Source organism: Nematolebias whitei, chromosome 20 (assembly GCF_014905685.2).
Source record: "Nematolebias whitei isolate Nwh7 chromosome 20, NemWhi1, whole genome shotgun sequence".
NCBI lineage: Eukaryota > Metazoa > Chordata > Actinopteri > Cyprinodontiformes > Rivulidae > Nematolebias > Nematolebias whitei.
In genome coordinates this window covers 10,558,453-10,575,283 of record NC_056517.1, presented here as the reverse complement: position 1 = coordinate 10,575,283, position 16,831 = coordinate 10,558,453, and the positions used below count along the sequence as shown (strand labels likewise).

General features: G+C 47.4%; 3 protein-coding genes across 3 annotated transcripts in view; 2 read left to right on the top strand and 1 right to left on the bottom strand.

Annotated features, from left to right (window-relative positions):
• LOC119426712 (NEDD4-like E3 ubiquitin-protein ligase WWP1) overlaps positions 1-8,901 on the top strand; it is a 58,239-nt gene extending 49,338 nt beyond the window's left edge. Inside the window, exons 20-25 of the mRNA XM_037694295.1 lie at positions 5,964-6,104; positions 6,184-6,304; positions 6,374-6,478; positions 6,558-6,654; positions 6,740-6,812; positions 7,403-8,901. Of these exons, the coding sequence (XP_037550223.1) occupies positions 5,964-6,104; positions 6,184-6,304; positions 6,374-6,478; positions 6,558-6,654; positions 6,740-6,812; positions 7,403-7,502 (637 nt within the window). The 3' untranslated portion in view covers positions 7,503-8,901. The remainder of the gene's footprint in view (positions 1-5,963; positions 6,105-6,183; positions 6,305-6,373; positions 6,479-6,557; positions 6,655-6,739; positions 6,813-7,402) is intronic.
• Positions 8,902-10,831: 1,930 nt separating this feature from the next.
• On the bottom strand, positions 10,832-13,426 carry rmdn1 (regulator of microtubule dynamics 1). Its single transcript, XM_037694297.1, has 10 exons — positions 13,301-13,426; positions 12,983-13,088; positions 12,804-12,888; positions 11,991-12,150; positions 11,828-11,917; positions 11,692-11,747; positions 11,318-11,405; positions 11,201-11,231; positions 10,970-11,103; positions 10,832-10,891 (listed from the first exon to the last, which is right to left on the bottom strand). Exons 1-10 carry the CDS (start codon positions 13,424-13,426, stop codon positions 10,850-10,852), a joined length of 918 nt encoding a protein of 305 aa, XP_037550225.1. The 3' UTR covers positions 10,832-10,849.
• A 694-nt stretch (positions 13,427-14,120) lies between these two features.
• The window catches only part of LOC119426714 (copine-3), a 16,910-nt gene continuing 14,199 nt past the window's right edge, over positions 14,121-16,831 (top strand). Inside the window, exons 1-7 of the mRNA XM_037694296.1 lie at positions 14,121-14,191; positions 14,904-15,056; positions 15,178-15,357; positions 15,442-15,516; positions 15,648-15,719; positions 15,805-15,882; positions 15,961-16,050. Coding sequence (XP_037550224.1) covers positions 14,910-15,056; positions 15,178-15,357; positions 15,442-15,516; positions 15,648-15,719; positions 15,805-15,882; positions 15,961-16,050 — 642 coding nt within the window. The 5' untranslated portion in view covers positions 14,121-14,191; positions 14,904-14,909. The remainder of the gene's footprint in view (positions 14,192-14,903; positions 15,057-15,177; positions 15,358-15,441; positions 15,517-15,647; positions 15,720-15,804; positions 15,883-15,960; positions 16,051-16,831) is intronic.

Sequence of the window (16,831 nt, the reverse complement as noted above, 5' to 3'; positions counted from 1 at the left end):
GGGGGGCATGAACCAACTGGTTCATGGCTGAGCAGTATAAACAGATCAAAAACAATGAACTGATTATTGATCAAATGAACTGATTGGTAACAATAGTCATGAACTGATTAATGACAATAGAACCAAAATCACAGACACAACTTGTGACTGATAACATCTCACACTGTAATGCATGCAGACAGATGTGAGCTTAAACAGAGTTCCATGAAGAACAACAATATTCATTCTGTTAGAGCACTAAGGACAGAATGTGTCATGGAACGAGCCGTCACATCACGTAAATAAAAGCGAATGAATGAGCAGGGTGTTGACCACGCAGCCGCAGTGCAAATGTCCTGCATTGACATACCATTATGCAGAGCAGTCGAAGATGCGATACCCCTGGTCGAGTGTGCTTGAGGTTGACAGGAGGCTCTAGATCTGATGCTCTGTAGGCTTCAGAAATGGCCTCACACAGCCAGTGTGACAAGCGCTGGGTGGATAACGGGCGACCTGCAGATGCATCTCTATAATGCACAAACAAATGTTGAGTTTGACGCATTGCAGCTGTGCGCGCTATGTAACACGTCAACGCCCGCACCGGACAGAGAAGATGAAAAGATGCTTCTTCTTCTGATCTGTGGGGGGGGAGGGAAAAACCCCTCCAACGATATCGCTCTTGATTTAAAGGAGCTCGTGATGTTTTAGGCATAAAAGCTGGGTTTGGTCTTAAATCAGCTGAACTACCGTCCGCCTGAATTCTGAGACATGACGGAGCGACAGAGAGGGCAGATAAATCACTCACCCTCTTAGCGGATGTTAAAGCCAGCAGCTGGGCTGTTTTAAGAGACAAGAATTTAAGTGAAACCTGATCCAGAGGCTCAAATGGAGCTTTGATCAGGGCTCGCAGGACCAGCGTTAAATCCCACTGTGGAGCAAGTGGGCGTGAAGCAGGCCTGCGTCTCTGAACACCTTTTAGAAACCGCTCCATCAGCGGGTGATTAAAAGCTGTTCTGTCTCCGAACCCTTCGTGGCAGGAAGAGATGGCTGCAGCGTACGTTTAATCGTGCTGAATGCCAACTTCCTGTCCATCAGCTGTTGTAGAAAAGACAACATGCCGCCTAATGGGCATGAGGTGGCCTCTACACCTTTCTCTGTACACCAGCGCTGAAAAACCGTCCACTTTGATGTGTACAGAACTGTGGTAAATGCAGCACGTGAATCCTGGATTGTGCGCACTACCTCCTGCGGGAGACCCATCCTCTCTAAGCAGGACCGCTCAGCGGCCAGACCCACAGTTGCTGGCCTATTTCTGGGTAACTCCTGATCGCTCCTCCTGCTTGAAGGAGAGCATCCTCCCTCCACGGCAGTTTCCACGGACGACCCGACAACCGACGTTGCAGGACTGGGAACCATGGTGCGTTCACGCGCTCGGGAGCCACCAGGAGAGCTGTCAATCCCTCCTCCTAAACTCGGTTCAGGAACCGTAAAATCAGAGGAAGTGGGGGAAAAGCGTACAGAAGCGTTTTGGGCCATGGGCTGTGAACAAATGCATCCACCCCCAGCGGTGGATCGTCTCGCGGGCTCAGGGAAAACCATAGTTGACACTGAGCGTTCTCTCGTGTCGCAAACAGGTCCACAGCTGCTTTGCCAAACTTCTGCCACGTCTGAACCATCAGGTCTGGATGGAGAGTCCAGTCCCCGTGACGTGGGCCGCCCCTGGACATCACATCTGCCCCTCTGTTCAGAACACCAGGTATGTAAACTGCTCTGATGGAGAGCAGGTTTTGGTGAGCCCAACACAGTAGCTTTCGCGCAATGTGTAACATCTGGGCTGAACGCACACCCCCCTGACGGTTTATGTTCGCAGCAGTCACCATGTTGTCTGTGTGAATCAACACGTGTTGATTCTGTAGCACGGGAGCAAAGTGTTGAATCACATTCAGCACTGTGCGACACTCCAAAAACATTTATGTGGGCTGATGTGTGGTGGGGCCACAGCGCCCCTACTGCTTGAGATAGGTATGTCCCCCCCCCCAGCCTGACAGCGACGCGTCCGTGAAGACTGACACGTGTGACGCGGGTCTGCTGACGGGAACTCCCTCTGACAGAACCAGGGTGTTTCCCCAGTGTCGGAGGTCTGCTCTCACGGAGGGCGGGGCAGTGATCATCCGTCTCTTGTTTTACTGGATCCACACGCAGACGCGCAAACCACCTGTGGAGGCGTCTCATGTGTAACAAACCCAGCGGAACCCCTGTGTGAGCTGATGACATCATTCCTAACAGCTTCAAGACGGAAACAGCTGTTACCACTTTGCCAGGTCTTACGTGGCGGAGTTGACTTTTAAAAGTGTCGACCCTCGTTTGTGATAAACAAGCCTTCATGATGGTTGAATTTAATTCCACTCCCAGATAAACAAATGTCTGGGCCGGGAAAAATTGAGCTTTTCTTCCAATTTATGGCGAAGCCCAGATTTAACAGGTGTGATGACAACACCTGAGTCTGCATCAGCGCCTCCTGTCTAGAGTGCGACATGAGCAGCAGATTATCCAGGTAAAACAAAACTCTCATCCCTGCTCTGTGTAACAGATACTTCATCCCCTGAAAGGAGAAAAAAACGCAGGAATTTTCTGTGTTGGGATGATCGGTATGCGTTTCTCTGGATGTTGTACAACAGCTGTCTGGTTGTCAACATGTGAAAAACGGTCTGTCAATGATCACCTTGTTGAAAAAACTGACAGATCCACGATCAGTCTCATTCCTCCGGTCCGTTGGGAACCAGGAAGTAACGTGAGTAAAACCCTGTGTTTTCTCTCTGTTGGGGAACTCTGGAGATTACTTTTATCAGAAACACTTGGACTTCTGCATTTAGGAATGAAATTTGGACTGATGATGACAGGACCGTTTCTATAACTCGTCCGAACGGAGGGGGTCGGGTTGCAAACTGTAACTTGTAACCATTTGCATAACGCCCTGTCCATCCATCTGACCGGCGAGCATGTTTTAGCCACTCTACGTAACGTTCGTGGAGTGAACGTGCGTTAAGTGATGCGTCACGTTTGTACGGCTGTCAGCAGTCCGCCCCTCAAACCGCCGTCATGCATCGCGGGAATGTTTTCTGCGTGACCCAAGGCGAGGCTTCCTCGAAAAAAAGGCTCTGAACGCGCCCGTGCGCTGCGTTCGGACCGCAGACCAACCTTCATGTACAGGTGGGCCGGTGTGTGCTGAGGCAAAGCGTGTGACAGCTGATGACGCCGTGGGGCTGCGCGTTTGACGTCGCTGTGCGAACGTTGGGAGGCGGAGGGCGTGACTTCATCTACGCCGTGCTGTTGGAGTGAAGGCTGCGAGCCCCGCGGGAGCACACGTTTTCTCTGGAGGGACGCGCGCCGCTCTCGCTGGAGGGCGCGCGCTGGAGGGAGGCGGGACTCGTCACCGGGTTCGTTCAGCTGCCTCACGCTTTATGCTGCCGAATGCTGAGACGCGGTGGGTGACGGCTGCCCACGTTTAATTCGGTGAGGCGAGTGTCGCTCTTGTGAGAGCGAGGACCTCCACCTGACCCAGCCTGCGGTCCACATTTATACCGATGTGAGCCGGTGAGCACCGGGCAGCTGTATGTGTGTGCGCCACATCAACGCAGCGCCGTTGGATGGAGGCTGTTTCATCCCACGAGTGCGAGTTTGACACCGCTTGGGTGAGGATCGTGCCGCTCTGGATGATAAAGAGATATTTTCGCTTATCATTGTGTCGTGTGATCGACTCGTCATGTCTTGGAGCGACGGTGAGTTTAAAAAACCTTTATTTAAGGACACCGGCTCGTTATGTGTGAAGGATGTGTGCGCAGCCGCTGTGAGTTCATCCGAGCTTACAGACTGGCTAAAAACAGACACTTTGATCATTGAATGATGATTTATTTCAACTTTCGTGTCACTTTTACGCACACCCTCCGGAGACCGTCATTTTTAAAGCTTCTCCCTCTTGAGCTCTGCGATTTGTTTGCCCAGAGCGCTGTCTTGCAGGCGAACTCTGGAGAAACGCTGAACTGCAGGTTGCCAGAATGAAGAGGGCTGGATTCTGACGGGCGGGCTGGTGGTGGAACTGAGCGAGAGCCGCGACCGTGGAAACGTCGATGCTTTGCTAACAACGGTCCCTCCAGTGGGCCGGGGGGCGGGATGAGCCGCGCGGCTTGATGAGGTGGCGCACAGCCTCTGGCACCTCCTCCGACTGCTTCAATTCGCCAGCATGGTTTTGAAGCTGCTCTCGAACAGCGCGTCCGCCGTGATGGGCCCTCCATCAGGTCTTTGTGCAGTTTTTCCGGCAGCGAGGGAGAGTAATGAAACCAGGTGGATCGTTGGATCATCGTCATCCACGCTGCAATCCTCGACAGGCAACCTGTAGAAGAGGCACACATGTTGAAGATAACGTCTGCTGCCTTACAGAGGGAGTTCTTTGTCTCAAAGGCAAGTCTGCGGCCTTCAGCCCCTTTGGACATGCTATATGCTAGCAGCGCCACGTTGTTGCTAGCTGCGGCTGCCTGAAAGCACATTGATGGGCTCGATTGGAGAGCGTGGTCACCGTCTGGTTCGTGTTTCTCCGGAGGGACGGGACGCTGCTCCGACCTGGACAGCTTCGCTCCGAAGCTTCCGCGAGGCTTGGCTCCAGGGGGGGTTACCGAGGGATGGCTCCGCTCGGTGAACCCCTCCACTCTGGTGATGGGTGCGGACTGGGGACCGACTCTCCCAATCTACCAGGAAAGAACCCGTCTGTGGCCTCTCTTGTTGGACGTCCTGTTGGGAGCACGAGGCCATATGGGTCAAGACGGTGAGCTGGAGTGGAGCCCAGTAAACAACCTTCCTGCCGGATCATCCGAACTGGCGGGAAAGGCGTAGGACGTAAAAAAGGGTCCTTTCATGTCAGCCTCCTCCTGGGTTATGCCGGACAACCCCTGGGGCGCCGTCGGCCGGGAGCGGTGTGATCGCCGATGCGAAAACGAGGTGGGATGGGGTGAGCATTCACTCAGCCCCCCTCCACCGACACTACGCTCCCCAGGAAAGAAAGAGCAGCGGGGGCTGCAGCTGAGCACGCCTATCCCGGAGGAACCATCCGATTCGCTCCGAGGGTCGGCGATAAGAGGAAAAAATACAAGATGGCGTTGTCCAGCGTGTAGTGACCTGTCACTGGGAAATATTCCTCGGCGCTTACCTTGGAATAGGACTGCTCGTCATCTTCTCCTCGGGGAGGAGAACTCACCGGACGACCGGAGGTCGACTGCCGGGCCAAGCATCCTTAACAAAGGTTGGTCATCTACACAATTTTCCTTCTTTGTTCTTCTGACAGTGCTATATTAGCTCGCTGAAGAAAAAATGGGAGCCGATTTCCCGCTCTTAACGTAATTTATACGGACCGGGTGGGGCCCACACAGCAGGTGGGCGTGGACTAAATTTTTTCAGTGCTTATGCTGCGCATAACGGGATAAACCCATCAGCGACAGCCTTAAAGGGTGAAGCTTATACGACATAGAACCAAGATGTTTAAAAACATGTTAAAATACACCAAAATGCAGGAAATGGCATCTCTTTTATTCCAAATTTTCTGGGGGAGGACCCACAAACGCCGGACGGATTTTTCTTGTTGAAATGTTTCATTTTTTATCCAAAAGACTTCTTCAGTCTGAGGAGCTGCAACAAACTCAGTCTTATAAATATCACCTTCTCGTGGTGGATCAACCAGTTTGTTGTTGACATCCAGAACTAGCTGTTAAATGTTCCCTTCACTCTCCAGGATCTGTCGCTCTGTATCAGATAAATAAAAACCTCTGTGTGCTCTTCTCCACAGTGTAACTCCCCACTTGAATAACTTGCACCAAAAACATTTAGGTTCACCTGCATCTCAAACATCTCGAACATTCAGTGTTCGTGTGTCAGTGACGGGAGCTTTGTGCTGCTTGTTGTCATGTCTTGAACAAAGAGCTGTTTTCTCTCCTCAGGGACAACAACATCGAGGAGTGTGGTCTGGAGATGTACTTCTCCGTAGACATGGAGATCTTGGGGAAGATCACGTCTCACGACCTGAAACCAGACGGCACCAACATCCTGGTGACCGAAGAGAACAAAGAAGAATACATCAGGTACAAGCTCTTCTGACCTCTGACAACAGGACTTCTGAGTTTTTAGAAGGTGAATTGTGATTTGTGGCGTGGCCTGCAGTCTGATGGCAGAGTGGAGGTTCTCTCGTGGGGTCGAAGGTCAAACCAAAGCGTTCCTGGATGGGTTCAACGAGGTCGTTCCTCTTCAGTGGCTCCAGTACTTCGATGAAAAAGAGCTGGAGGTGAGCTGTGGAGGTGTTTGTGTTAGTTCCTGCAGAGCAGGATGAGTGACGGATGTTTGGTTGGTGCAGGTGATGCTGTGCGGCATGCAGGAAGTCGACCTCCAGGACTGGCAGAGGAACACCGTGTACCGTCACTACACCAGGAACAGCAAACAGATCATCTGGTTCTGGCAGGTATTGTCTCCTGTGCACACGGAGAGCCTCGTGTCCTCTGGAGCTTTGCTTCATGTGCTCGTCTGTCCGTCCCCTGCAGCTGGTGAAGGAGGTGGACAACGAAGTGCGGCTGAGACTCATGCAGTTCGTCACTGGAACCTGCAGGCTTCCTTTAGGTGGTTTTGCTGAGCTTATGGGTCAGTACCATGAACGTGTGTGATCCTAACGAGTCGCCCCAGATGTCTTTCAGCGTCCTCACTTGGTCTTCTGTTTGGGTTTCAGGAAGTAACGGGCCTCAGAAGTTCTGCATAGAGAAAGTGGGGAAGGACACGTGGCTTCCTCGGAGCCACACGTGGTCAGCACTACGTCTCACTCACATAAATTCAAATGTATCTGCCTGAAGGAGCCCAGACAGGGCTGGGCTTTGACCCCAGATCTTATCGACGCTCCTGTCGCCTCAGCGCTCGTCCACCGTCGCAACAACCAGTAGCATCGCAGCACTCTTACCACACGCTCACATCAAACAATCTATGGCCTTTGTTATGTCACAGTGTTGTTGATGAAAGTGGAATATTTAAATCCTAAATGGTAAATGGACAGTACTTGTACACTGGACAGTACTTATACATCTCCTTTCTATCTAATCCAGATACTCAAAGCTCTTTACAACACACTCTGTCCTCAGTTACCTCCAACACACACATTCATACAGCGACGGGACACATCAGAGTAATGAGGGTTCAGTGTCTTGCCCAGAGACACTTCAACATGTGACTGCTGGTGGAATTGAACCCTCAACTGTCCCGTTGGAGGACGACTGCTCTAACCACTCAGCCACAGCCGCCACATCATCCTAATAGTTTTCTCATGCTCTGTACTGGAGTGTAGAACCAGTTGGTCAGAACTAGTCTGACCTTTTCTGATCCTGCTCTTTTGTCCTTTCAGCTTCAACCGTCTGGACTTGCCTCCCTATAAGAGCTACGAGCAGCTGAAAGAGAAGCTGCTCTTCGCCATCGAGGAAACCGAAGGATTCGGCCAAGAGTAGGCGGAGCATGTCGTCGGGCGTTCTCCCCAAACTGTCGCTGTTCGCTCAGCCGAGAAAAACAAACTGAAACAAGAATTGCACAAGATAACCACCGATGTATATAATAAGCTATTCTGTCATTTCAAACCAAATCTGAACAGTTTTGCCTCCATCGAGGCCCCAGTGTGTTAGAAATTGGGCCACAGTGAAAATATGCAAACATTCATGGAGTCATGGATGTTATTAAACGTCCTCCTCACAGCTGAGTGGCGTTCAAAGACGAACTGAACCTTGGATCACTTCGTTCCCAGCTCTAGTTCTATAGAGCTCTTAAAAGGCAAAACGCAGTTTTTGGTGCCTGTTCTGTTGGACCCTGTTGGTTTTTGTAACTCTTGCATGCTGCCTATGATTAGACGAGCGCCGCTGGCCCCCGCGCAGACGCTTCGGCACGGACCGCTGCATCTTCGAGTGAGCTTGTCTCCATATTTATCAGGAGGGCTCTGAGGAGCAGAATGCTGCTCCCAGTTTGCATCCGATGGTTTCCTTCAGGGCTAATGAAGCTTTGTGACACGTTTCCACTGCATCGACAGCTGGGATGACTTGATGTTTGAATCAGGGAGGGGGGGGACAGATAATTGTTTTTTCAAACCAGAGATCCAGGACATGTTCACAGCTACCTGCACACTGTGACGTGCGCGAGACGAAAAGACTTCTAGTGTAAATTACTCCTGATTAATTCTGCAGTTTTTGCCAAAAAGCAAAAGGTTCTGCCCCACTTCTGAAGTGGACCGTGGGTTCTGCTGTCTAATGAGACCACTGTGATCGACACGGCGCTAGTTCTTACCTCACGTACGTTGTTTCAGTCCATACGTAGAGGTGGCTTTTAATGCACACGAAAGACTTTCTGTGAATATCAAACGATTGAAGCCATTATTTCATGTCCAAACCACGAAGCAGCCTCATCACAAACGTCAACATCCAAGACGATCGAACCCGTGGTCAAAGTGCAGGAAACATTTTCTCCGCTCCACGTTTCGTCTTCAAGCAGTTGGGTCCAGGCTCTGTCGGGACGATCTGGAGATGAACCGTGGCAGGAGGAGCCGGCGTCTGCAGAACTTTGTGCTTCCTCCAGAACAGAACCAGCGTTGGTGGATTTTACGGAGCAGCTGCTTCACGCTCAGCGCCGACCGCTCCGCTCACAGAAATCTTTGTTGCCTTCGTTCTCCTCAGCTGGACGTTCTGCTCAGACTGAGTTTTGTTCATGTGGATGTAAACCCAGCTGTAACATATCACCTGTAGATACTCTGTAAACACCACGCTGTACAGAAGAGTCATTTTTAATCTCACCCATTTTAAATGGACAGATGGATTTATGAGATACCAATAAAAAGTGAATTAAACTCCTCGGGTTGTTTTTGTGTGTGAACAGAAACTTTCACTGCAGCAAACAATTTGAAATTTACAAAAGATGTGATTAAACATTAACTCAAGTTAAACTATTAATGTTAGAATAAATTATAAAAGCAACGTCATTTTTAACAGGAGGTTCAAAATGTCAACGTTTAGATTAGGAAAGAGCTCAAATTAATTCCAGTTTAAAGAAACTGAAAAAGTCAAATTGTTTCTTTGAACCACAGGTTAGATGATGTGAAGCTTCTGATCTTCTGACAAATCAAAGAAACGAGAGAGACTTCATGTTCTGCAAAAATACAGTGAATGTTTATTGTAGAACTTGTTGAAACAGCTGAAATTAGCTAAAAACATGCTAAAATGTAGCTGAAATGGAAGAACAAGCCTAAGTTGGCAGAAGAAAACAGAACACACATTTGCTGAATTAGGTTTAAATTAAACAGAAATGAACAATAAATTAGAAAATTAGTTGAAAAGGCAAAAAGAAGCTTAAAGTATCAGAAGGAAGCAGCAAGCTGAAATAAGCCCCAAAAATGCAATTAGCTGAAAAAAAATTAAATAGTAGCTAGCTGACTGTAGAAAAAGATGAAACTAGCAGAAATAATCTTAAGATTAGAAAAAAGTTAATTAGGTTGAAAGAAATTATCACGAAAAACTACAATTTATCTGAAAACTGATGAAATTAATTAAAAAAGTAGAATGCGACCAGCCCTGTTTAGTCCACTTTAATCGAACTCTAGCTCGTTTTCCTAGAAAGTCCGGTTCGTTTGGGGAGGTGTGAACGCGCCATCGAACTCTGTCACGGAACAAAAGGGCGAACTCTGGCCCGGGCTAAAACCTAGGTCTCAGTCCGGTAGAAGAGAACTCCAGCGCGGTTCGAGTGCAGTGTGAATGTAAACAGACCGGGTCCGCTCCGCAGGACAAACACCATTTCTCTGACCTTATATGGAGCCGTCAGCTGCCTTGTGTGAAAAACAATATTCTCCATGGTCTTCTGCCTCATCTTCTGCTCATGCTAAGTCCATTTTTGAAAAATGACAAAATATAACTCCTAAAACTGCTAAAACTTGATGTCACTTCGTTTTTATTTATAGAAGAAGAAGAAGACGTGTCTTCAGAGGTTTTTGTGTCGTTTCTTTCAGTAGTTCTTGGTGCAGCGCCCCCACAGGCGAGCGGGGGAACAGGTTGGTTCAACAGGTTGACTCGACTGCACAGTGCAGTGTGAATGCAAACGCACCAGCTCAAATGTAACAAAAGGTCATGAATATTGGTCCCGAACCGAGTCTACCGGACTATCTAGTGTGAAAACGACCTAAATTAGCAGAAGAAAGCACACGTTCGCCCAAACACGTTGAAAGAAACAGAAATTAGCACAAAAAAATCTGTTAAAATCAGCTTAAGAAGCTGAAATTACCCAACGTAAGTGGAGAGAGCACGTTTTTGCTGAATTAGGCTGAAAAAAGTTTAAATTAGTCCGGGGGGGGGGGGGGGGAGATGTACAAAAAAGTTAAAATTAGAAAAACTGCTAAATATTAGCTGAAATATCAGAAAAAACTAAAACTTGCAGAAATAAGCTGAAAGCACAACAAGCTGAAATTAGCAGAAAGAAGGTGAAGCAGAAAAAACTTAAAAGGAGCAGTAAAAGGCTGTAAACACATCTACAGAGTTAAGGATGGAAAATGAGCTCAATTCATTTTCTATAAGGAAAATGACAGAAAAGGCTAAATATTTCAAAAAGCTAAAATTGCACCAATACCAAAAGTCATCGCAGGATTGTCCTGAACGAGCTGAACGTTTTGATTGATGATTTGTTGAAATAGTTTGAAAACTGCAGGACGAGAAAGAAGCTGAAGAACATACAGAAGAAGGATGGATCGTGTTTGTGTGAATGCTTCATTTTTCACACGGGTATCACATTGTTGTAGTTCTAATCAAAAGTTCTGGAGGGGTTGAGCGCTTCATCCGAGCTTCTTTAAAAGGTCCACAGCTTCTTTATGGACCTGCAGAGGAACAAACGTTAACGTTCTTCCACACACAGAAGAGACGGGCAGTCACATATCCTGACGGTCGATTCATACCTCTTTGTCCTCCAGCGTGTGAGCGGGATAATCTTTAGCTTTGGTCAGCCAGAGCTGGGCCTTCTGTTTGTCGTTCATAGCCAGGTACGTCTTCCCAAGCATGAGCAGGTTCTTACTGTAGAAGTTGGGATCGACTGGGGGAGGGGGGTGACAAGTCTCAGTTTAGTGCCTTGATTTACCTCAGAATCAGAAAACCTGACAGTCTACTGTCACAGGTACGTTCTGTTCTACCTTGTTCGGCTTTCAGGAAGAACTCCAGGGCCTGAAAACAAAGATAAACTAGAATTAATCCATTTCTCTGAAACGAGCGATTCATTGATGTCAGGATGGAGACGTAGGATTCCGCACCTCTTCGTACGTGGACGTAGGTGGAGAAGCGAAGAGCATGGCGGCCACTTTGCGCAGGTACCAAGACAGCTCTGCGAAGGCGAAGCACCTGCAGGAGGAGAAATGAAGCTGGACGTGACGCTGCACGACGCTCCATCTTGTGACTGATCTGCTGCCGTAGCTGCTGAACCACCTCGTCCTGAAGGTTGTTGGCAGCTGAAGCCATTTTAACCACAGGAAACGTCCTGAACATCTAACCAGTCTAATGACTGATGCAAACACCAGTTGTCTCCCAGTTTGTTTGTGTTTACTTCCTCTGCAGCGTCTTCAAAGAGAACTACAGCTAAATACATTCCGGCTCCTGTCGAAGGGCTAGGAGCAGAAAAGGGACTCACCAGTAGCCCAGAATGTGGAAGGAGGTGGCGTCTCTGGAGTTGAGCTCGAGGGCTCGCTGCAGAACCAAGCAGCAGATCTTCCATCAGAACACGGTTAAAGGCGACGGACCTGAGCACGAGCCGGAGCGTCTCTCACCTCTAGATGCTGACGAATGATGTACGAGTTTCCAATTTTCACCTTGACCCCTTTGTATTCTCCAACGTCGCTGAGGCACACCGCGTACCACTGACGGGAGCAGACAGAACGGATGTTACCGTGATGCGTTCATGACGTCAGAGTCGTCGTGAAACCGTCTTACTTTGTGCGCTGCAAAACACGTGTCGTCTCGCTGCAGAGCCTTCTCTGCGTACTCGAAGGCCTCGAAGACCAGCTGCTTCTTCCGCTCGGCGTTTGTGTCGGGCAGCAGGGACAGGTCTCGACACGCCCGGGCCAGCCTCCACAGAACCTCTGCGTCGTCGCTGCATGAAGACACACAACCCACGAGAACTGCCAGGTAAGAACCTGGAGCGTTCAGTCAGGTCCTCTGGACGGTTTCATTGGCTTGTTGAGATGTTTCGTCCTTCATCCAAAGGACTTCATCAGATGAGTCGACAGGGGAGAGGGCGGACTCAAGAAACCATCAAACTGGTTGGTCCACTATGTGGGTGTGCTGTTGGTGGGACTGAGTTTGTTGTCGCTCCTGAAACTGAAGAAGTCCTTTGGATGAAGGACAAAACAACTCAACAAAAAAGAAACCGTCCAGATGACCTGACTGAACTTTGTTGGATTTATTACCTGGATTCCAACAATTTTCATTCAGGTCATCTGGACGGTTTCTCTTTTTGTGCCGAGACACGTTTCGCCCTCCATCCAGAAGGCTTCTTCAGTCGGAGAAAACACCAAACAAAACTGATTCTCTCCCAACATCTTACTCCAAAGTGGAAAAAACCAGTTATGTTGGTGCTAAGAAGGGCTCTGGGGCACGCCCTCTCCTCCGGTGCCCGCCCTCTACCTTGTCAGTCATGTCAAACTGGTTCAAAACATCAAAGTCCATGCTCAGTTACCTGGATTAGTGAGCATGAACTTTGGTGTTTAAAACGTGGAGGATGTAGAGCGGTGCAGTCTCCCTCACCTGTCCTTGTGCTGCAGCAGCAGCTGGTACAGCTTCTCTGTTTCTGCACAGCTGTACAGGTAGTCCGCCTGCTCCAGAGCCCCCTCTGCCCAAACATCACACCAAACAAGCTCCAGCACCCACGTGTTGACTTTAAAGCAGTTTACAGGGACATGCGCGTGTAGAGTGCGTGTGTGTACCTTTGTCCAGAGCGTGGACCACAGGTGACCCCTGCACCCCGCGAACAGCTCCATAACTCAGGTAGGACAGCGCAGGGAGGCCCAGGAGGACAGCAGCTCGTCCAACCTGCGCACAACAGGAAGTGACAAAACACCTGTGAGCAGCAGGTGTGAAGAGGAAGACATCTGGTTTGCTGCTGGTGTCATGAAAACTGGGTTAAACTGGTCCAATCACTTTTATAATATGACACATCTGCGCTGACCTTTAACCCGTTTTGTGCAGATAGGAGCCTCAAACACAAAAAAATGCGTGAAAAGTATTAAAAATAAGTTATTTACTGTCAGAGAAGCGGCGGTCTGTCGGTAGGGTGTCCAGTAGACCCGGTTACTTCCTTTCTTAGCGCCAGGAGCAAAGTCCAGTAACGTCCTGCCGCCACAGCGAGTTAAAACTCTTGCTGCCATCATCCTTCTCTCGGTCCAAACTGTCACTGAGCAGAACCACTGCATGACGTCAGGTTAAAGAGCGGCCCCTGACGAGCAGGCTGCGTTCAAGAGCGACACGGTTTATAACAACTAACAGCGGAAGTTGTTTTTCTTTTTTTCATTCAACCTTTGTTTAAAATACAGACAACAATAATTCAACAACAAAATTAAAATCAAATAAAAGACGTTATGAACACTCTCGAATCAAGATACCATATAAAACAAGATAAAATACTAAATATTTATGTACCAACAAAAGTATCTTGTTTGTCATCTACACATATGCTTTAATGCTAAAATAAAATAAGTTATATATTTATTTGTAATTTTTATAACAAAATTAAAGCATAATCCCACGAGAGTTTGGAAAGGTTGAGGTTTAGAAGTTAAATAACGCGTTCGTGGTTCTTGAACGCACCCTTGATATTAGCGGACATTTGCCTTGTTTTTGCTTCCGGCGCGAAACAAACAATTGTCTTTAGAGTTCCGCGTAAATTTATTTTTGTAAAAATAAATTAATACTGAGCCACCACCCCCTATCTTGAATTACGTTTTCTAGTATTTCACAACAAAACATTTGTTCGGTTTAATCTGCCCTTGCCTTGTAAAGTCCGACACAGGATGTAATCTAGTTTAAAGATGGGAGACCGTGCTGAGGGGGGGGGGGGGGGGGGCTCTGTCATCCAGCTGCTGTTGTCACGTAAACAGTCCTGTTCACGCACGAGCCAGGAACAAACAACTAACCAGGTAAACCAACAAGTTAATAAAAAAAATTAGTGTGCACTTTATTAATTAGGAGCAGAAATTACGTGTAAAAACACAGAAGTTTGATTTCCGAGCACCTGTCAAATTTAATTTAACTTGTGGGTGCAAACAAACAACAATATCAATAATTAACAACATGTTTGGAATTACAGTTAAAAATAAATGTATTTCACAAATGTTATTGTTAATAATTGGTTTATGTGTACTGTTTTATGTATTTTTTAACTTTTATTTTTTGTTTTGTGCTTAGCAACTAAATATTTATTATTTCTCCCATTTGTCGATCATTAATAATAATTTTATAGTTGAAGGTGGCAGTGTATTCATACATATTAACAAGTTTCTTCAGTAAACACTAATTAGTAAAAGTTTGTGAAGTTTGTGTGTGACATCATTAAATCAGACATTTTGTTGTTAAAAAAAAAAGACCAGTCACATAAAGTCCAAATGTTTTGCTGTTTAAATGTTGAAAGATGATTTTATTTGTGAGCGACAGCTCCACAGAGGCTGCTCTCATTCTGCACAGACTGTTCATGTTTTGTTGCAGTTGTTCATCTAAAGGACTTTGATGTGGGCTTTAGGGCTGTGGTTAATCACAGCCGGGGACAGAAGCTGTACTGATCGTATTTGGTTCAATATATTATATATCTAGTTAAATGTACGTTATGAGTTGTGTTTTATTTGAATACCACAGACTGGAATGGCCTCAGCTCCCCTGCCCCCCCATCTGGTCACCAAGGTGGAGCTGACCATCTTGTGCCAAAACTTGCTGGACAAGGACATCCTGTCCAAGTCGGACCCGATGTGTGTCTTATACATCAACACCTCCAACTCCCACTGGTATGAGGTCTGTGGAGGATTTTCTTCAGCAAAAATGTTTCTTGTCAGTTATATTTATTTATCTATCTGTTTTATTTCTGATTTAAATTAAAAACAAAGTTTTTTTTTTTTTTTTTTTGGCCTTTTAGTTTGGTCGCACAGAGATGATCCTGAATTGCCTGAATCCAAAGTTCGCCAAGAAGTTTGTTCTCGACTACTACTTTGAGAAGGTGCAGAGGCTGAAGTTCAGCGTGTACGACATCGACAGCGACAGCTATGACCTGGACAAGCACGACTTTCTGGGGGAGTTTGAATGCACTCTGGGTCAAGTGAGCTTCACTTTGCACATTTATACGGCGGGAAAAACATTAATCAACAATTTATCCCTTAGTTGCAACTTTATTTGTGCCCAGATCGTGTCCAACAAGCAGATGACTCGAGCGCTGCTGCTGAGGGACAGCAGGCCTGCGGGACGTGGGACCATCACTGTGAGGGCTCTTTTAAGACTGGCTGGATTAGACGGGCAGATGCTGCTGATAAAACACTCACTTCTGTGGCGTGCACAAAGCATAAGATGCTTCTTTGTGCTCTGTTTATGTTGTACATTTCTTTTGAACAGATCTGCGCTGAAGAAATAACTGACACACGCGTGGTGAACCTTGAAGTGTCAGCCCGCAGCCTGGACAAAAAGGTACAGACAGTCGCTGTGGAGTTCACTTTCCCTTCAGCTGCCTTTGGTTTGGATGATAAATCACAAAGCAGGTACGTTTGTTCAGTTTTTGTGGTGGTCTGATCCTTTCCTGGAGTTCTACAAGCAAACAGGGACGGGATGGCAGCTGGCCCACAGAACCGAGGTGTGCCTATTCATTAACAGCTCGTTTGTCTTCAGGTGGTGATTGATGACTTTTGGTTGATTATTTCTGGTCGTGCAGGTCGTGCGCAACAACCTGAACCCAGTCTGGAGACCCTTCCGCATCTCACTGCGATCTGTGTGTGAGGGTGATGTGGAAAAACCAATAAAGGTCTTTAAGAAATCCCATTTTATTCTGTTACTACGGTACATCTGACTGAAATGCTGGTTGTTGTTAGGTTATGAACAGTTGATATCTTACCTGTTGTAGATAGCTCTTTGAACCAAGGATTGCTGCTGACATAAACCAACTTCAGTCATGTCATAAATGTTGTTGTATAAATCTTTACACATCTGATCATTTTGCATTGCATGGTCAAGTGTCCCAGGCTGAACAGGAAGTGCTACAACTAGCTTCTGCTAACACTTGCGAATAACTGCAGAATTAAACGGAACTGTTTTAAGCTGGCAGTAGATCCACTTTGTTTATGGCCCTGCTCAGACGAGCTGTGAGCTCATCAGTGCAGTCAAAAATGACCTCTTTTTCTTCAAACCGAAGTTATTTATAAACATTCTCTACAACAATATATTAATGATCATAAACGAGACCAAATATTAATGTTTGGCAAGTGTTTGTGTCGTGACCGGTGTGGCTGCATCTACGTGTAAGAAAGGTACAACATTGGATTTCTGCTTCAAAATCCAAGATGGCCGCCACTACATACATATGTAAGTCAACTATCATTTGAGGAAACTACTGTCTCATTCACAAGACCGTTTCACAAAATGGCCGCACATACCAATCCGTCTTTGAGCTTCCTCTAGCCTTTCATAAGTCACTGATGAAGCTGGCCATGTCCCGCTCAGCTGTATCAGACAAACAGTGTGCAGCTCATACCCCCCCCCCCTCAAACACTTCCCCAACACCCCCCCCCCCCCCCCGCGCCCTCCTC